Here is a 21,993-nt window from a genome sequence, read left to right on the forward strand (position 1 = left end):
AATTGAGTTATAAGATATTATCCATCCATATAATATTATAAATATTAAAGTTTATAAGGCAGTGTCGATATTTACACATATGTATGTTTGTTTATTCAAGCCATACACTTTAATAGTGTTGTGACATAGCTGCAAACATCGACGAATTTAATTCATTAATACGAATATAAGTTTAATTTCTCCTTAGTCATAATAAAATTTTTATGATAACTTTGTAATAGAATTTGTTCACAAATGCAATGGAGGATATGTTTAAGACGCTGCGCTGGAAAGGACGGGGCATCAACATCGATGGCGAACTCATCTCTCAGTTGCGATTTGCAGACGACATCGTCATCATGGCAGAAACGCTGCAGGACCTACAAATGATGCTTGATGATCTGGCTGAATCTATACGCATCGGCCTACGGATGAACTTGGACAAAACCAAGGTCAATTTCAATGAACATGTTCTACTGGAACCGATTGCAGTCCACGGTGTCGTTCTCGAAGTTGTTCAAAAATATGTCTATCTGGGGCAAATATTGCAGTTGGGTAGAAACAATTTCGAGGACGAGGTGAGTAGAAGAGTTCAGCTGGGTTGGGCAGCGTTTGGTAAGTTTCGTCAAGTCTTAACATCGTCGATCCCACAATGCCTAAAGTTGAAAGTATTCAATCAGTGCGTCCTACCCGTAATGATTTACGGTGCTGAAACGTGGACACTAACGGTACGGCTATTTCACTAATTCATAGTCGCTCAGCGATCTATGGAAAGGGCTATGCTCGGCGTTTCTCTGAGGGATTGCATCAGAAATGAGGCGATTCGGCAGAGAACCAAAGTCATCGACATAGCCCACCGGATTAGCAAGCTGAAGTGGCAGTGGGCTGGCCATATTAGCCGCAGAACCGACAACCGTTGGGGTAAACGAGTTCTTGAGTGGAGACCGCGTCTTGGCAAACGTAGTGTAGGAGGTCCTCACGCAAGGTGGAGTGACGATTTGCGCAAGATGGCTGGCAGGAGCTGGATGCGAGTAGCCGAAAATCGATCTCAGTGGCGTACAATTGGAACTATGATCTTCTATGAAACGCCAGACAAATATCGTTTTCCGTAAAATAAAAATTTTCAGGTGTTATTTAATATTATCTTTTCTTCATTTGGTGAAAATAGGAGTTACTTAAGTCTGAAAGATTAGGTAGCTGTTTTTGGGTGAAAGTAAAATCTTCATTTTTATTGTTCATTTCGTAATATATCATAAATAGTATATTTTTACAAATGTCTTATCAAAAACTGATATAACTTTCAAAACGCATCAATATTTTATGAGATTAATGCGATAAACCGAAAAAAAAAACAAAGAATTCTAAGACTTAATAATAGTGATTGGTTTTAATAAGAATGAAAATTACGTATTAGTTATACCAAAAACTATTGTGATGAGGGAGAAAATTAAGTAATCTGATTTACTCCCGACGTCTGGGATGAGTACCTCTAGTGTTTTATTACAAATCCTAGTCTATATTTATTTGTAGATCTTATTGCTTACTGCTTTCTATTCATAAAATAGGTCGCCACAGAACTTAACTTAAAAGAAGTTTAAAGTAGTTTTAGTATTAATTTAAACATTTCCTAAATTAATTGGAATTTCAAATAGGGTTGAAAGGGTAGATTCCGACAAGTTTCCCAACAACTTTTTTGTAGCTCAGGCTTTTTTGCGTCTTTTTGTTATTCGGTTTTAGTAAGTAACTAAATTCAATTTCGTATCCAAATACAAAAAAATATCTTGACTATAGTATGTTATGAAATCGTATTGATTATGTTGTTTTTAGCTGTAAATATGCATATTTATGTACAGAGGTTACAATTACATATATTTGTCTTTTCAATACCCTCCAAAAAAATTATTAAGAGTAGAAATTAGTGAAAGTACCAAAAATGACACCAATTTCGTGGAGCTTGGGATCAAATCCTCGTTCAGCAAATTGATTAGTATTTTTTATGATTATTTTTATACATAAATACATTGCTCCAACTTTGACATGGTTCCAATAATGAAATAAAATGATCGCGGGACTAAATATATGTTTATCTTTATAACTATACAATGATTAAAATGAAAAGCGTATTTAGAATTAGTAAAGTATTTGAATAATCTAAACTAAATTAGGCGTTCGGTTTGATCAATTAATATAGTAATGTATTCAAATTTATACGTGATATGAATAATTTATTGATATAATGAAATAAATATTCGATTATTGATATCCCTATAGTTTTCATATATTTGTTAAGATTTTTATACAAGAATAATTTCTTGTAAAAAAATTATACAAAACTAATTATGGCATATCTTATTTCATTGAAATTGATATTTACTAGAACTTCACTCATTTAATAAATATAAATATATTAAATAAAAATATTATAATAACTTACCTAATTCAGAACCACAGACACGAGGAATGATTTCCAAAATGGCGGAGCACGAGGCATCTTCAAAGCATAGTTGTCTCGCTAAAAGGCAATTCAGGATCGCCATAGTGCCTTTTATACCCGGCCCTGAAAAGAAAAAATCTGTTTAATATAATCTTTTTATATACACGAAGCTAGTTCTCTGAAAATCAAGAACAGTTATTATACTTTTTATTTATAAAAAAACCACTGTAGAATCAAATTAGACTAAACAAATTGGATCCACATTTTTTTTGTATTTAAAAAAGAGGACAGAGATAAGCTTTCTTAAATCAACTCCTAATTATTTTCCATTACATCTTTATAGTTATAAAAAAATTTATTTTTAATGTACTTATGAGTTTGTATAAAAAATATCTAATTACCTGTTTGTCTGCGGTAAGACATAATTAAAGAAATGTTTTTCTAAATGTTTCAAAGAAATTTTTTATACACATAAAAGGAATATTTTTATTATAACCTTTTAATTAAATAAATATAACTATATTTCTTAAATTTTTGTATTACATATTGAAAAAAATATTTTAGATTAATGTATAAAAACAGGGTTTGGTTTCTGTTACACTAATTGGAAAACAAATAAGAGAAGTATTTTTATAGATATCGAAGGTTCTTAGTATTTTTGATGAAACTTATTATTCTTTGAAAAATAAAAAAATATTTAACTTAATTAAGGTTAATGGATAAGTATTCAAGTTTTTTGAAGTTTATTTAACGTTCAATTAAATATGAATAGACTAATAAATCTAAGGTGCTCCAGTAGGCTCTTTTTAAATTTGGTTAGATAGGGAGAGGAGCTTGGAAGGTGGAGAGCATTTATGCCCGTGAGAAGGGGTCCCTCCCTTTAACCTTCGTCTGGTTGGCAAGTCCCAGGTACTGTTGAAGCTCCTCTCCGTGCAACGCTATAGACCCGGCGGTGAATCAATTGAACGCTAAGAAGTTTCGTTTCATAAAATGAATCCTGTATATATGTATATCCGTGGTATATCCTGTTAGCGCCAATGTTGTCTGTGGTTTTTAAATTTTTTGCGCAGCAGTTATCTGTGCTGAATTATTTGGCTAAGATCTTCCGTTATAAATAAAATTTATATACTTTTTTTAATGCCGTGTCCTCATTCGCACTGGAATCGTGGAATATTGTGCCAATGTCAACGTTTTTATTTGTTGGACGAATTATAATCTTGAGTACTGTGTGGAGGAAACACGAAAACACAAAAAAATCGAGTCATATGTTTAAAAGCACCTAGAACAACAATTTATATACTTATGCTCAGACTTTTTAATGGCCAAGTACAAATGCCACAATTTATAAATGTATGTTTATTTGGCAAAAGCAATTCTTATATATGTAGATTATGAAAGGTCAACTAGGCTTCCATATTAATTCGAAGAAATAGAGTATTCAGTATTCTAAAAAGTATTTTCAAGACATATTAGCAATTCTTTCGGATTACTAAACAACGTAACGACATTAATTCATGACCATTATACTTTTAATACAAAAAAGCGTAATATTTTTGATTTTTCATTAAAATTGCTAACAAAATTCTTTCAAACGAATCTCAATCTTACAGTTCAATAATAAAAGCATTGTTTCCAAGCTTGTAATAAGGTGTTCCAACGTAATATATAGTTTTGACAGTGTACATATGTGTATTCTAAAGAGTTCTATGAAAATTTTGTTTTACATATGTGAAGTCAAGGACATAAACGAGACGAAACCTGTCAGCATTCCATGGATTCACCGTGAGGGCGCCGATTCCATCGCGTTGCAGGGAGGGGAGGATAGCGAGTATTATATGAAAATAATATATTGTACAATTCCCAGTTTAGAGGTCGATTGTATTAGTAAAAATTAATTAATTTAAAGATTAAAGTGACTTAATAGTTAATAAATTAGCCAGGCTATACATTAGTCCATTTTAAAAACAGCATATTTTTAATCAAATGCTATTACTACTCGAACTTCAAAAATAAAAAGCAGACCTTGATATTTTTTCCTAATTTGGTTTTATTGGCTATCGACACCCTTCAGTAATTTATATTTTATAATAGTATTCTGGACTATTTAAGTCAAATGTGGATTAAACAAAATAAGAGAACAGCTTGAATTGTTTCACTCATTTTTGTGTATTTGCTGAATAGCGTGTATATAAACATATCCATAGATGGACAATAGTGGACGATACGGAAAATATATCGCGACTGAAAAACACACTCATACGGATAGATGCTCGAGATAAAAACTTAGCAGCACTATCTTTTAGTAAAATTAATTTTAAGTTTGTTTGGTACATCACTATAAAAACAGCCTAAAAATATACGTTCGTTTTCCAGTTTCATTCCAAAACTGGTCCAGTCTTGTCTTATCGTTATATCTCGTAGAATATTCTCGAACCTTGCATTCATCGTTCGATCGATACGAATCTCTGCTATTCTGAAAACAAGATATTTTCAGAACTGGTCTCAATTATTCCGCTACTGAGTTGCGCTACATTAATTTGCTTTTAGCGAGTTCTAATTATTTAGTTTTTCAACTGTTCAATAAAAGTGCAGTTGTAAACTTTTTAGTAATGTAAAGGAATAGATGATAGTAGACTAAATGTAGTTTTATAATTATTTTGGTCAAAACGTACCTACTTCAATTTCGATTACACAAAAATAGAACAAAACATTTTCATTTACGGTTTATTAAATATCTTTCAACTTAAGCCCAAATATGTATAAAGGTAGAAGAGAATTCATGTTAATTTTCTGATAAAAACTGCATTTAACGGGTTTTTAATAAATTTTATTCAAGTTCATACACGCACTTGGAATAAAACCAAACTATAAAAATATTGTAATAAAACAAATTTAAAAATATAATAATGCAATACTTAATAAAATGTATAAGTCTAGTCTCCTTCATCACCACCCTCTTCTTCCTCATCAAATTCTCCCTCTTCTTCAGCGGTAGCATCCTGATATTGTTGGTATTCCGATACCAAATCGTTCATGTTACTCTCAGCCTCTGTAAATTCCATTTCATCCATTCCCTCGCCGGTATACCAATGCAAGAATGCCTTGCGTCTGAACATGGCTGTAAATTGTTCAGAAATTCGTTTAAACAGCTCCTGAATCGCGGTAGAATTTCCTATGAACGTGGCAGACATCTTCAGACCTCGTGGCGGAATATCGCATACGGCTGTCTTAACATTGTTGGGTATCCATTCAACAAAATACGAGGAATTCTTGTTCTGTATGTTCATCATTTGTTCGTCAACTTCTTTCATAGACATTCGGCCTCGGAAAACTGCAGCTACTGTTAAATAGCGACCGTGACGTGGATCGCAAGCAGCCATCATATTTTTCGCATCAAACATTTGTTGGGTCAGTTCTGGAACAGTCAGGGCTCGGTATTGCTGGCTGCCGCGAGAAGTTAGTGGTGCGAATCCAGGAATAAAGAAGTGAAGACGAGGAAACGGTACCATATTCACCGCCAACTTTCTCAAGTCAGCATTTAACTGACCAGGGAACCTTAGACAGGTAGTAACTCCCGACATAGTTGCTGATACAAGGTGGTTTAGATCTCCGTAGGTCGGTGTAGTCAGCTTAAGTGTGCGGAAACAAATATCGTACAAAGCCTCATTATCGATACAATACGATTCATCAGTATTTTCAACAAGCTGGTGAACAGATAACGTGGCATTGTATGGTTCTACAACCGTATCAGATACCTTGGGAGAAGGAACGACGCTAAATGTATTCATGATACGATCAGGGTATTCTTCCCTTATTTTTGATATAAGCAACGTTCCTAACCCAGCACCGGTACCACCTCCAAGAGAATGCGTCAATTGGAAACCCTGAAGACAATCACAACCCTCTGCTTCTTTCCTAACCACATCAAGAACAGAATCCACTAGTTCTGCTCCTTCAGTGTAATGACCTTTTGCCCAATTATTACCCGCACCTGATTGTCCAAAGACAAAATTATCGGGACGGAAAATTTGGCCAAAAGGTCCTGAACGAACAGAATCCATAGTGCCCGGCTCGAGATCAACCAAAATGGCTCTCGGTACATATTTGCCTCCAGTTGCTTCGTTGTAGTATACATTTATACGCTCCAATTGAAGGTCGGAGTCACCGTGGTATGTGCCAGTTGGATCGATGCCATGTTCGTCTGATATAACTTCCCAGAACTGGAAATGAACGATTTATGTTACTGCATAGTTACACAATATGCCTCTGAACTACTGTGTGAACTAGTTATACTGGTATACATTTATCAAACTCTCAAACGACTAATCGTTTTCTTAAGATCTATGGTCGTTACCTTAAAAAATGTCAATTAATTCATAAAAAAATTTAAATGCTTTCATATATCAAAATATCAATCATACCACACTGGAAAGATTCATCGTTATGGCAAAATATAGGAAATATATATTTTATAGAAAATATTCTTTTTATCTAATTATGAAAACGTATATACAAATTTTAATCCAGGATATACACACCTTAGCTCCAATTTGATTCCCACACTGGCCTGCTTGTATATGCACGATTTCCCTCATCTTATTTACTGATTAATATTATATTCACTTAAATAATCAACCCTTTCAACCGACCGCAGTATCCACGACCTACTGGACAGTTCGACTTAAAACAAATGCAATATAAAATATTTGAATTGGTTCTTATTATTTTTATAGTGTAGTTTTTTCTTAATAGCCAGAATATTTTTGCAATTTTTTTTTAACTTGAAATATTTCAACTATGGAGGTTTTTATTTTACTAATCAAAACTATTTTTATTTCCCTTGTGGCTCTATTGGCAGAATAATGTAAGCGCCATTACTATATTACAAGCTTAATAGAGCTTTTGTTTTATTGTATCTTGTTGAGTTTTCGCTCATAACATTTTTGCTTTAGCATACGATTATTGGATTGTTTAACATATTTATATTACTTAAAAATTATCAATGCAAAATCTGATTTGAAATCAACATTGTTCAACACAAGGCAAGTCTTGTAACTATTGCAAATGACATATGACAATTCCAAGGCTTTGCAGCAGTTTTTACGTCATAGGAAACAAATACATTGCAGCGTCTCTGACAAAGTTATCTATTCAATGGAAAGTCTTCTACTTTGTCGTAGTACTTATGTATTTTGCAGTTCCGACAATCATCTACTTTAAAAGTGATATTTTCAGACCGTCACCATTGCTAAGAAAAATATCGTCATATCTATAAGAGAAACTGAATACACAGGCGGTGGCATTGTTCTTTGAACTAGCTTATAGTTACTTAGAAACTGAGCCGTTTTAAAATAAGTTGCGCAGTTTTATAAACGCAGCCACTCATAAATGGATTTTACTATTTCTGTGATACTATTCTATTTGTAATCTCTGACGTGATAAGTTATAAATATTTATATACTGACACAATTCAGCAGTTAAAATTATGTTTGTGATTCCATATATATATATGTTTTTTAAAACAGTGTGAATTCTAAGCCGCAACTGTTTATGTTATGTGAAGGGGTTATTCAATAGAGATTTCTCTGAAAGCTCTGTGGTAAAGCTGAACTCGAAATACGGATTTGTATTTCGTGCACACATTGCAACTTTTATACTTATATATTGAAAGGTTTAGTTAGAGATTAAGGGTTGTTGAATTGCTTTCAAAGATTTCACTTTGAGTAAATCAGTGTTTACCGTTCCATTTTGGATTATATTAGAATCTGTATGTATTTTTAATGAATGTAAAATGTCTTTCCAATATTTATTATCTCTTCTCGTACATAAAATGAATGAAATATATGAAAAGAAATTTTGTCTTAATATTTTTTAGAATAAGATTGATATTGACATGTGTTCTTTCTTTCTGATTTTCATCGTTACATCTCTGATTTCTAGCGATTAATGTGGTTTGATGAGAATTTTTAATTAATTTTACAACTAATCATTCTCAATATGTAGAGAGAGGAGCTTTGACAGTGGAGGTGAGCGTTTAAAGCGTGTTAGATAGGGGCCCCTTAAACCTACACCTGGGTCGCAAGTCCCAAGCACTGTTGAAGCTCCTCTACCTGCAACGCGAGGGACCCGGCACCCGCACAGCGAATCCATGCAATGCCAAGAAGTTTCGTCTCAGAGGTAGCGAGATCAATACAGGTTATTTCCGCGTAAAAAATAAAGATACACCGAGGGAAATGTAACAATGCTTTACTTTTTACACATAAAATAAACCTTGTAATTTATAATAATATTCGTACTTACCTAGGTATTATTATTATTTATCAATTCCATGATACAAAAATTACGTGATGTAAATTATAATGATATTACGTACAATCAAAATTGTATCACAGTACACATTGTTATTCAATGTTTATGTTGGCTTAAATGTAACTTTTGTTAACCCGAGTATTATAGACACAGTATAGAGCAGTTAGTACCCCAAGTAAAAATAGTAATACATTAAAAGAGAGTTAATAAAATTTTTCATAAATTTGTATTAATATATAAAACAATGGTTTTCTAAAATGTTTTGTAAAATAATTAAATCGGATTACATATAAAATATAGTAGCGTGTTTAAAATGTTATAAATTTTAAAATAGAAAAGCATTCACCCATTATTATATAAAATAACTAGACCAATTTTATATATTTTGTAGAGTAATTTGATAACAGGATGCGGTTTCCCTATTAGACTGTTCATATATTTTTTGTATCGACCTCATTTTGAGATTATTTTGTTTTTGCTGGAAGGAAAAATGCCAAGGTTGGTTTTTTGGTAGAAAAACCTCCTAGTATTGATCGCATTTTGAAATAATCGATAGTAGCCCCTTGAAATTCGTAGTTATAAATTCGGAAATGTTACCGCGGACTTACCTACATAGTTCTCGTTTACGTGGGATTCTTGGGGTAAAATCTTTTCTATGTCTCTCTACATTTCAAACTATCTCCATAAACGATTTGATTCAAATCAGTGCAGTTGTTTCTGAGAATACACTGCTAGTATTTTATATGACAATGTGATGTATGAATTCGTCTGACTATAATACTCGGTATGTCTGAAAATGCTTGAATAATATTGTAATAACAGCTTTGTATATATTTGTAATTACCCAAATGTACTTCAACGAGTTCAAAGTCGATCCTAGCCAGATAAGCCAGCCGCTCTCGAAAATTAAATTTCAACAAATGGACATGTGTGTACGTGTGATGAATGTAAATTTTTTTGATCTTAATTTCTTTAAATTCAATAAAGTACATATTTTACTTTGTAACTCGTCTTGTTTTGTATAAACATTTAATATAGATTATCTATACATTTTAAATTTAGTCACAATTATCCCTGAGTATGTTTTTATTATAGATTATTTTTCTCGTTTTACATAATATCTAGTTGCTGTAATTGCTTTTAATATATCAATGTTCCCTCTAAGTGATGGATACATAAATATACAAAATATATATAAAAAATACCGCTTTATTTAAAAACCAAGGTAATAGTTAAAGCTATAGAGGAAGTTTAAGAAAGCTGGGATTAAAACAGTATTTGGAAGGAGTTTTAAGCTTACGTTTCTGTGAGAAGAAACTTATGATTTTTTTAAATATATTGTTATGTTGATTGCAACAACAAAAAACAAGCATTTACAAACAATTTCACATAAGTTTAATAGAGTTTTAGAATTATTCTGACAAAATATAATATTGAATACACAAATAAACACATTTATATATAAAGACTCTAAATATAAAATTCTGACATTCAAGAATCTGCAACACATGTTTATCAGATACGATATCTTAATTTTAAAATTGTAGGTCATCAGATTGTTGTCTATACAAGTCATATCTTAATATTTTTATACTAAGTTCCTAACTTCATTTTTATCACAGCCTAGATTTTGATATAAATAAAAGGATGCTTAAAGAGTTTTTTAAATACAGAAAGAGTTCTAGAGATAATCTTCCACAGAACAGCTGAAAATTCTATACCCGTTATTTTTAATATTACTTTTTATCACGCTTGTAGTATGTTTATTTCGTTCATACATTCGTCGGTTAACGATTTCTATCAGAGTCGGATTCAATCTCATTTTATCTGATTAATTAACTAATGAGTCTCATACAATCTCAATAAAAATTTCATTATTAATTTGGTAATTTATATATTTGGATAGTTTCGATGAAACGAGAAATATAGAGTAAAATTTAGAAGATTATAAAAAGTGGTTTTGGTCTTACTTGAACTCTCTTACTTGAATAGTAAAAAAAAGGTATAAAAATTTCTTGCCATTCAGCAAACCTATAATATTTTAAATATTTTGGAATATAATCTTATAACCAAGCGATAAGAACTGGATTTTGTTTTTACTATTACCAAACCAATCATTTTGGATCAAAATGGTGTAAATTATTAAATAAAAATCGGTGAAAGGAAACCTGGAGGTGTCCACTATCACAAAAAAACAGCTTTTATTATTCGTTCCTAGGTCAGAATATCTAGCACATTCTATCTAGTTACAGTAAGAAAAATCATTTTTTCTTATGATTTCTATGAGATGAAAAAATATAGGTAGGTTCTTACTAAAATAATCTTACATGTCCTTCAATGTTAATGAATTATTCGTTAAGTAAATTAATTATCATGAAGTTATATATTTTTTTACATTAAAACAATGTTAAAATAATCGCAGTTGACGTCGCATTCGTAATTCCGGAGGCCTCTGGTTCGACTCCTGCTCGTGCGGGTAAATATTCAATTGATATTTCCATACAAAACAACATTTCTGGGAGAGAATTGAAGTGAAGTGACAACAGTGACATACATTTTTAATGAATAGCATGATTTCATACAAATGTAAAATATGACAAATTCAATACAAACGCTATATAAAAATAGACAAAGTTCTCATTTCATATATGTAGGCAACGTGGTGAAATAAAATCAAAAAATAAATAATGAGATCAACAGTAAAGTCGTTTATTGTTAGAATCCAATTTAACATTAAAGTTTTGACACGAACCTCATTTCAAATTAAATTAAAATTAGTGATGAACGAAATTTTCACATTGCATCCTATCCCGAATATTTTCACCTGAATATGATTTCGCTTTCATTTGCAAATGCAAAGTTAAAGGATGTCGCCTATTTTGTGAATGAAAAAAAAATATATCAAAAAGAAACTTGAAATAGTTCGAAATAGCCCATTTTATTCATAAATTATTCAATGCTGAATTAAGATCTTTTCAATGAAACAATGTTGCAAATTTTTGCAAAGGAATATCTCTGAGAACTTATTAACTAATTTGGAAATATGAAAACTAAGAAGTTCTGTTATTTTTTAATACATATTTTAAGAAACCGAATACATCTTGGACTATTATTTTTGAGAAAAAAATACCACGCTAAATTGTGGGTAGTTGCCCCTTAACTTGATTGTGACAAACGAATTTATGTTTTATTTGTATAGTAGGAAGTCTCATAAATAGTGGTTAGTCAAGTATACATAATTCCCGGGTTCGGTTCAGTCAAGTTCGCCCATGTAAGTACAGTTTACATATATTTACATAGTTGAACGACATTTGCTCGGGTCGGGCAGATTGTTCTGTTGTTTGAACGAACTTCGGGGTTCAGTAGATTTGCCTGATTTGAAGGGGGGAAGCTTTGCATTATACAAAGTATATTAAGGATAGTTTTTTCCGCTTGGAATAATAAAGTGGAAAGTTTTACTACCATGTTTTGGAAACAAGGTATTTTAAAGTTATTGCTCAGTTGTAAAAGTTATTAAACTATATCATGGCAAAAACTTTGAAGAGATCTCAAACATAGTTACACTATATTTAGAAGCTATGTATAGATATATTTAAAATGTTATTTATATTTCGAGAATATGATTTCAAAGCTAAGTTACGTAACAAATGTGATACTATCGTTTTCGTATCAAAACTGAAGATCTCTAATTCCGTGTCACAAGCATCATTAATAGTCTGTCAGGGTTCCGCATTTGCATATCCAATGTCACTCGCATTCAGCAAATAGTTACTTTATATTTGAGGCACTACTTTATATTACGGCTGTGGAATATAAGTTTAAGAATATATCACTGCTCTCCGGAATAGTTTCACAATTTTTAATAAGGTTGGCGTTTATAAAAAAACATTTATGGGAGATCTTAGTTTATTTTATTTGTATACGCCTTTATATTGAATTAAAATGTAACAGGAATGGATTCTATTTAAAATAATATTTTTTCCTGCTTAATGAGGTCGTGATGGTGAGCAATGTAGTTATATATTTATTTCTGGGTTACAACTGGACATTACTATGTGCAATTTTGCTCTAAAAAGAGTATTTACTACAAAAAAGTAGAAGATATTATTATTTAAATTTTATAGAAAAAATCAACGTTTTTGATATTAAAAAAATAATTAGATATAATATTTTAGGAATGTATTATAAAATTCACAAATACGTAAATTTTAATACTTTGCAAAAAGGTTTAGAGAGCAAATGTTGTGCTTACTCAATATGTGTCCAATTATAAACGTAACTTGCACATAATTTCTGAAAGTGATGATATATCATCTGAAGCATCTCGCGGTAATTCTTGGACACTTTCCGATCACGTAAACATATCAAAATGTAAACTTCAAATTGTTTTAGTTTCATTCCTTTAGCTTGAAAACTTTGCCAAGGAGCTTTGTCTCTTTGAAAACCTCTTACATGGCGTGAAGTTCGATATTCAAGGATTATCACCTGAGATTTCATGTTTTACGAACGTTTAAGGACGCTTTAGTCTAACAGAATTCAGCGCTCGAAATTTTATTTAATACTTACAATACATTGTTGTTTTTTAGATTTTATTTATTTAATGTCAAATATCTATCTGAACATATGTACTTTGTTGATAAAATTTTATATCTTCACTGAATAATAACAACTAAATAAAAACGTATATCAAAACTTATTTCAATATAATTAATTTGGAGTCATTACGAGAGATGTAGGATGAATAATAATAATAATAATAATATATAATCTACGTGTCAAAATTCTCCGAACTTTAAAGGGATTTTATATGTCCTTATTTATATAGAGATGGCTTGCAAATTTATTTACAATTCAGACTATAATATGATCAATATTTTATAAGGCATCGAGTAATTTAGGGAAGATTTGAGATGAAACTATGATCTCAGTATGCGGTTCAAAGTTTACAGGAACTATAATGATTTTGCAGTCTGTCTGTTTATTTACATTTTAAATGTGTTATTTTTATTTTATCTTCGTTGGAACTCATTTAATATGACAATTTTCCTAAGGTGAAAAACTTTTATTGATTGCTTTTAACATAAATGGTTTCTTTATAAATCTAAATGTTCGAAATCTCGAAAATAAGTTACCTGCTTAAGTAAAATTATAATTTACTAGTCGTAATACACATGGAAAAGAATTCCTTAACAAATATTAAAACAGAAAATGTTTACCCTTATTAATATAGCTGCAATTCACAAAGAAAGAAAATAAGGTCACAGTTTGAGCCAAGTGGCTTTACTATTGAGTTACAGTTGCGTCCGAACTCAAACGGCTTCAAGGAAATCCTTCTGTTTAAATTTGACATTATTTATTCAGAATCTAGATGTTGTATTATTCAGAATTGTGATGTAAAATTTGATAAAGATTTATGTTTCACACTCGCATTTGTTGAGGCTGTAGTAAATACATATGTTTAGAATGACTTCATTGGTTGGCCCTACGAATATTTAATAATGAGGTATTTTATATTTATGTCGTCGATATAGTAAAAGAGATTATTATTTTTATGATTTATCTATTGCTTAGATTTTAACAAAAAAGACAACTCTTAGACTACATCATGAATAATAGAAATCGGTTTATAAAAAAACAAAACTGTGGTGAACACAAATAGAAAGTTACAGTCAAATTAATATTCTATCTATTTTTTTAAGTTCAATGAAAACAAGCACTCTTATAAAATTCCATTCACTATAGATTTTACACCGGTATCTTTCCATTAGTAATTCTAGCAAAGGCTTAATTAATTTTCTGATAGACTCCTTACATGAATCCTTTTTTTAAATGAAGCTTTCATTTCATATCAGAGGAGATATAAAAAACGTATCGCGGTAGAAGTAGTTAAAAGTATGACGCGTTCCAAAATCGATTTTATTGTGTATTTTGATTGACTTTTGATTGAAAACTAATAGTCTAGTCGTGAGGTTGGTTCGCCACAGGTTTTTCGCGGAAGCAAAATCCATTTCATAAGAATTTATACGAACATAATGTCGTTTGTATTAAAAACATATCTGATTTCAGTAACCTTTACTAATACTTTTATTGCCTAGAATTATACAAATAGTATTTTACCTCAACAGACTTGTGTAATTGAAAATACAATTTATGTTCTTAATATTGATTAAAGGGTTTCAATAATTTTTAGGCTATTTCCTAATAGATAAATATCGAAGGCACTATGCACATAGATGCATATTATTACGATTTAAGGCTTAAACTAAATTTTCATTCATACTTTTTCTAAAGTCAATGCTGATCGTGTATTTAATTTTTTATTCTATATTTTCTACTTGAATATACATTCAAGAACAATCAAATCGTTTGATATGAAAACTAACTTCACTAGTATTGGAAATTTTTATAACTCAAATATTTTCGAAAGTATTATTTTGAAAACACAGTAATAAAATTATGGACATAGAATTTCATGTGCAGGTATAAGACATTGTTTTTATCATATAGGTTCAAATCAAAGGACTCACTAATGTATATTCTCCTAACTCCACACGTGTTATCGTGATCTCGTGATATTTCAATAAACCAAATAACATGTTACGTTTCCAGTCTGGAGGTCTTAGCCTAAATAACGCATGACAAATTACATTTTTATAAATCAAGATTATTTACTTGCTTTTGACTTGCCCATTACGCTTCTGTCAGGGGTAATGGCACCGCAATGCGGTTAAGTGATTGCGACCAATAATCGTTCTTAAGTGCCTGTTAATAAAAGCGATAAATATAGAATTACGTTATTTTTCTTTGTAAGTTCAGTGAAACAAAAGTCACGCACTATGCCGTGTCCAAAACTTAAGGGCTTACATGTTGCCATTTATGGTTACCACTTCTTAATTGTTGGATTCATTTGAATTGCTCCCGTCTTAAAATTAATATAATCATTGTGTAACTTAATTTTAATAATATTTTTAACATGACGACATTCAAGTTATTGTATTTATAATTGAGATATTGTATTTTAAGTTACCTTATGTAATGGCTATGTATTATTGGTTTTGCATATTAGTTTATAGCCTACTTTTTGATTCTTCTTGAAAACCAGTCTAGGTGCAGTGTAGTAATGTATGGTATGTACTTAACTTAAGCTTATAGTTAGCAGTGGGAAAATAGTTGTAACCTGTTTTTTCTGTGAGTTCAATAAATTATTGAAATATTAAAATATTAATTCTTATATATATATATATATATGTATATATATATATATATATGTGTGTATATAGTTTAGGGTAATTACTAGAGGGTAATTTGAACAATATTTTAAAATTTACACAGTTATTTGTTGTAATGTGGAAATATGTTTTCTTTCATAGATTTATATTTATTAATGCCTTTAATTTTACCATTGAACTAACTGATACACGCGTTTCTGTCTGCAAAGTTTAATATATTAGAGTTATCGCATGTGCAGGAAAACATACAATAAAATATATGGTTGAACAGAATATTTATAATACATTTTTCTTAGCCATTTCACAACTTGGTTAAATGAATATATTACAATATTATTTTTTAAGATAGTAACTAAGTAATTGAGACAAATATAAGACAATTTAATTGAAATGTTGACAGTAGTTGTACTATGATGTACGTACAAGTGCAGACCTCTACCATTTTATACATATAGTTTACAAAACTAAATTTTTTTTTATTTCTTTTGCATTTTTTATGATGTAACAAAAAATCTGAATCATTATATTTTATTGTATTTTTTTTAATTACATCGCATACAATATATTTTTGTATACGTATTAAAATATTAATATTTATATATTATTATGGCATTTATTAAAAATATAGTTAAACACGCTAGCGTTTTTCGATATTAAGGACGTTGTGTAATTTAGTGGTGTGATGATTTATTGCGTCCGTGATTACGATCGGGTTCAATACACGCTTGATTGTCCAAAAAAATATAACCCTTTATAATGATTAAAACCTACTTCAACCTTAACTAAATGAAACCCATATGTAGGCTAATGCTAGAATATAAAACTATATATATATCAAAGAAATTTTATATCCGGAAGTGAAAAATTACATAGTTATAACAATAAAATAAATAAGTCAGTTTGAAATCATTTCGTAGCACTGAGCTACGTTTTATCGTAGACACTGCTACGTGTCGAATGAATGAGTAGAGAAAATATTACGATTGTAGCAGGTGTCTACGACGGATAGTATCAAATAGAATTTTACTTGTTGTCGTACTTGTTACATTTATAGCTGGAGATTTAACCTCAGTACGATGTTGTGATATCGTGAGGATATATTGAATCTAGAACATTATTTGATATATTAATATTTATTAACTAGTACTATTATTAAAAGTTATCAAAGAAATTATGATTAGGCTTCTTTCGGAAGGCACTTATATATTTTTTATATTCACGAAACCTCTTAGCATTCAATGGATTCACCGTGCGGGTACCGGGTCCATCGCGTTGCAGGGAGAGGAACTTCTACAGTGCCTGGGACTTGCGAACCAGGTGTAGGTTTAAGGGGCCCCTATCTAACGCGCGTTAAACGCTCACCTCCATCGTCCAAGCTCCTCTCTCTACCTAACCAAATTTGAAAAGAACCTAATAGGGCTGCCTTTGAAATCTTTCTTTTAATTTATAATTAACCACAATAAAATTGGAATGATATCTCTGTTTATTTTTTTAACTATCAGCTGACCGCGTCTTCGTTTGGTTAGTGTGAGATTAGATTGAGTAATAACATTAGTAAAAATAATGAGAGAATAAAAAAAAATACTTCTAATTATTATTGATCAATTTTTATGTATCTATATTCTACAGCAGTCGCAGCAGAAATTGTATGTCAGTAAACAGAAAATCACTCCTGAGAGCTCAATTGTTTTGGTACCAATATGAGTGACATATTTCCCACTAAACGCATAATTTTAGTATATAAGTACTGAAAATGGAATCCTTATTTACTCACGTCTATAACAAAAACATATGTTCATTATTCACTGCACATTGGCTGGTTCAATTTTGTTAAAAAATAAATAAATTTTCCCTTTTTATTTGTAAAGTAATTGGGCTTTAAAATAATAATTCCAAAATTATTCACACTTCAACTATGACTTAGCCGTTAGCTGACTCTCTCATTTTGGGCCGATAGTCTGTTGAAGAATTTTACCATAATCTGAGTCTATAATCTATCAAAGGTATTTTGAAAATCTAGTTGGATATATGTCAAATTTGTACCTTAATATCTGTACTAGAAACATTTAATTACACTGTATTTTATTGTGTATTTTGGTCCCACATTAAAGCAAAATATTATAAGAAATACAAATAATATCAAGCAAAAAATAAAATAACAGTCTGTACATAAAAATAAAGCTTTTATATTTGTTATCAGCAATATCAGTATCATAATAGTTATTCATATATACTGTCATGAATAATACGTACAATACAATATCCAGTATTGGAACTAGGTTTAGAGCTACGTCTAAGTAGATACACAATGGTACAGCGCTCTTAAGCACGTAGGAGCCTAACTACCTGATTAGGAATTGTATTTGCCAAGAAAATATATAGGATCTATTGTTGATATTTGAGTGTAAACATCAATCGGTTAGTTAATGTAAGCAACAATTGAAATAATATATCTATACTGTAATAAATTGGAATAAGCAGTCTATAAAAATAATCAATCAGTATGAAGGTTGCGTCTAAATAGTATATATATAAATTAAAATATAATAAATGTTTAATTATATAAGTACCTAATGTGTAATTATTTTTTTCCTCAATTATATATATAGGGTACAAAAAGTATTCAGACTTTTAAAAATCATTGAATTAAGTAAAGAAGAAAAGCTAAATGAAATTAAATTTAAGATCTGAAATTTATTTCATAACTTTATTATGATCATTACCGTTGAACGGACGAACAAAGTCAAACTGAAATATATTGGAAATTGCTTGTTAGACTAATTAGTTGAATTTGCATTTTGCAGTTGAGAGGGCGATTTCAAACTATGTAACAAGCGGAATGAGTTATAAACTATCGTTAAAATTGACCTTTTACTATGAAAATCGGCTATCAGAAAAAAAAATCGTTTTAAATGCTTTGGTTCCACTTTTATACTTTGAATATTCGTGACAAACAGAAGTGACATTATTTGACACTTTGTGACTGCGATGTTTCATATTTTTTGGCCGGTTTATAAATAGCAAATTCGAAAAAGTTTTTATTTTCTACATATATTGTCTGTTAAACGACTTTTATTGTTATTATCTCAGGGTTAACGTGTTAAGTGAAATATTATTTTTTATGTTCATGTCGAAATATATAGATAATTGGATTTTTATAAGTCAGATGTTTGTACAAATAATGTGATAACAGCAAAAATTTTAAGATTTTATACATTGATATAATAATTTTTATTTAATAACGTTGAGTAATTATAATGTCAGCATCTTCACTATTTAGTAATATGTTCTTAAAATTTTAATGTCAGATATATTTCTACTAGTGATGAAATATACAGTAATTATAATAAATAAGAATTAAAATTTTATTAACATTTATTAAAAATGGTAAATTGTATTTCCCAGGAATGTTGACATTTAAGAAATACTATTAAATATTCATTAAAATCACATATCAAAGTAATTTTTGTCAGTTTAATTGTAATCTAGATTGGAATACTCCCAATGGGTCTGACCTAGGTTAAACTTATTGCTTGTCCGTTCATTTGGATTTATTCCAAACCGGTTATATAGATAGCTTATATATAATGTATAGCCGATGTGCTTCTAGCTCGAGGCCATAAACGGCTATGACGTCATTTGATTATGCAATAGTTTACAATGTGTTACATTTTAAAAAGTAAGAATACTGTTGCTATAAATTATTTACCTTTAAGCAACAATACTGTAGACATTTTAAATAAAAACTACTTTATATAAATGTTTTTTTTTTTACTAATATCATCTTTACGACAGATATATCTAATTATTTTAATCAATTAACTCGTTTAATTAGCCTTTGAAATGACGAGTGAATGTTTGCTAATTAAAGACTCGAGTTACTGAAGAAGCGAATAATTTTTTATTATCTTTTAAACTGTGTTGCATAAATTTAATTAATTAAAATGAATAAAAATACTCCATTGCATTATTTTCTTATGTAAGAATAAAAAAGTCTAAGTCATTTTAATAGCTTGACATAATTATATCAGAGTATGCCTTTTTGTCATCCTCTACAGATGAAGGCTCCTGATAGATTGAAGCTATTAGAAAAAAAAACTGTATGAGAATTTAAAATATTATATTATATACTACATCCTCTAATAACATTGTGTTAATGTTATCTACTAAGTAGTATTAAATGTGACTAATGAAAGTTCCCAAAGGAACAAACAAGAATAATAAAGCGGTTTACCGGTGCCATAAAAACTCTTCAGTAGGATTCTGGGAACTACGAGCATTAGCGGCATCTTTTCATCCTTGGCTGAAGGATAAATCTTCCAAGTTGTAAACTCCATAAATTCACTGTTATGAAGGAAGGAGGTTTCTACTCATTACTACGCAGCCTTAGAAATTTTAGGACATGCATTCCACTGAGTGCTCGTGACGTCACTTACTTGATTCCATGCAAAATATTAAATGATGTGTATTAATATGCACAATTATATACAATAACGCTATGATACTTAGAATGAAGAATTTTACAAGTTTAATTCATTTAAGGTGATATACTATTTATCAATTCTATAAATAAGTTGACACAACTATAAAATTCCATAAGAATATTCGTTTTATTGTGTTTTTAGGAGCAACTTATATAAATAACTATAAATATTATTATAAAAACGTATGGATTAATACACTAATTAGTATTAATTATACAATTAGTTTAATTTAAATGCCTATTTACAATTGCCTAATGCCTAAATACTATAATCAAGGGGCAATATTTTGTACTATACTCTGTGTATATAAGGTATTCCTGTGATTAATTATTTATTTTTATCAAAAAATTTATGTTCAATTTTTTACAGTAATTTTATATATACAGAAGATTTAAAGCTATTAAAATAAATATCGGATACGCCAGTAAAGTTATCGGACAGCTAAGAGCCCTTGATAACGCTTAACACTTGTGAAACGTAAATGGCTGGATAAAAACGAATCCTTTTAATAAAACTAAGATAGTGATTGCAAAATTTTGTACAGAATTTGCGGTTTTCTAGCCTTATAATCTGTTAACATCAATAGTTATATTTAAAATGTATCTTTGTCACAAAATAAAAAAATTTCATTTCTATGTTTTATTCTTTTTCCAAACTCAGATTCAATTGAAAATAAAAAGGTTTCTGAAAAATTTTTACCATTTTAAATATTATAAGCGTTACATACATATATTATTTTGGGTATTATATTTCTGGCACCTAAAAATGCGAGATAATATTTTCTTATTTGTGAAACTAATAAAAAAACGCAGTATAATTTGTTGTACTTGCTAGTTTATTTGGTAATGTTATTGCGATAACGTTTTCAGACATCAATATTTTTGGTCCGCGTTAAAGATGGAATTATATGTGGGATTCTGGGAGGTCGTAAACCAGCATTTTCGTCGTGTAAGCCTTAGGCCCGAAATCCCTTATGGTTTCGGAGAAGGGTCAAGCTCATGTTCTCTTTGTAATACAAGTATTATGAATCTGACACTTTACAAATATTTCCTTTTATACGAAAGTAATTGAATTCAATTCACGCTTACTCAGACTGCTTATGTTATAAGAATAAGATATACAATTGAACGTGCTTTCCTTTAGAAGTATTACAAATATGTTTCAAGAAAGACAATAACAAAAATAAAAAACATACAAGTACAAACAAAGGTAAATATTGTTTACTCTATTAAAAAAAATAATTTAATAATTCATGGCCTTCGTTGGGTCCAAATATACACAATATTCGCCCAATGTTAAACTATTTAATCATTTATTATATTGTTATTATTACATAAAAATAAAAAAAAAGTCTTACTACAAGTCTTAATGACTTACTAAGGATGAATTTAACTTTCATCTTCACGATAGTTTAGATAAAAAACCTCTAAGAACGATCAAGAAAACAAAAATAGTATATAAATAAATTAATTAGCAACTTGTCCCTTTCTCCACATCTGTTTATATAGAGCCTACAACGTTTTGTGACCGCAGTTAGGTTGTAATTAGTTGACACCCC

At 30.0% G+C, this 21,993-nt stretch overlaps 2 protein-coding genes across 3 annotated transcripts in view; both read right to left on the reverse strand.

Annotated features, from left to right (window-relative positions):
* The window catches only part of LOC116775832 (uncharacterized), a 112,549-nt gene that overhangs the window by 34,483 nt on the left and 56,073 nt on the right, over window positions 1-21,993 (reverse strand). For both annotated transcript variants that reach the window (XM_032668814.2, XM_032668811.2), the window contains exon 3: window positions 2,414-2,536. In XM_032668814.2, the coding sequence (XP_032524705.1) occupies window positions 2,414-2,536 (123 nt within the window). The remainder of the gene's footprint in view (window positions 1-2,413; window positions 2,537-21,993) is intronic.
* LOC116775834 (tubulin beta chain) lies at window positions 5,124-7,113 on the reverse strand. The gene is made up of 2 exons (XM_032668816.2): window positions 6,952-7,113; window positions 5,124-6,633 (listed from the first exon to the last, which is right to left on the reverse strand). The coding sequence occupies exons 1-2, from the start codon at window positions 7,006-7,008 to the stop codon at window positions 5,347-5,349; spliced, it is 1,344 nt and encodes a 447-aa protein (XP_032524707.1). The 5' UTR covers window positions 7,009-7,113; the 3' UTR covers window positions 5,124-5,346.

The sequence above is a fragment of the Danaus plexippus genome, chromosome 24, assembly GCF_018135715.1.
Source record: "Danaus plexippus chromosome 24, MEX_DaPlex, whole genome shotgun sequence".
NCBI classification, from domain to species: domain Eukaryota; kingdom Metazoa; phylum Arthropoda; class Insecta; order Lepidoptera; family Nymphalidae; genus Danaus; species Danaus plexippus.

What these genes read in the sequence shown, in the direction of transcription:
- LOC116775834 (XM_032668816.2), bottom strand. Translation starts at nt 7,008, where the DNA reads ATGAGGGAAATCGTGCATATACAAGCAGGCCAGTGTGGGAATCAAATT. An exon ending in GGAATCAAATTGGAGCTAAG is followed by an intron (nt 6,634 to 6,951) that starts GTGTGTATATCC and finishes GTTCATTTCCAG; the next exon opens with TTCTGGGAAGTTATATCAGA.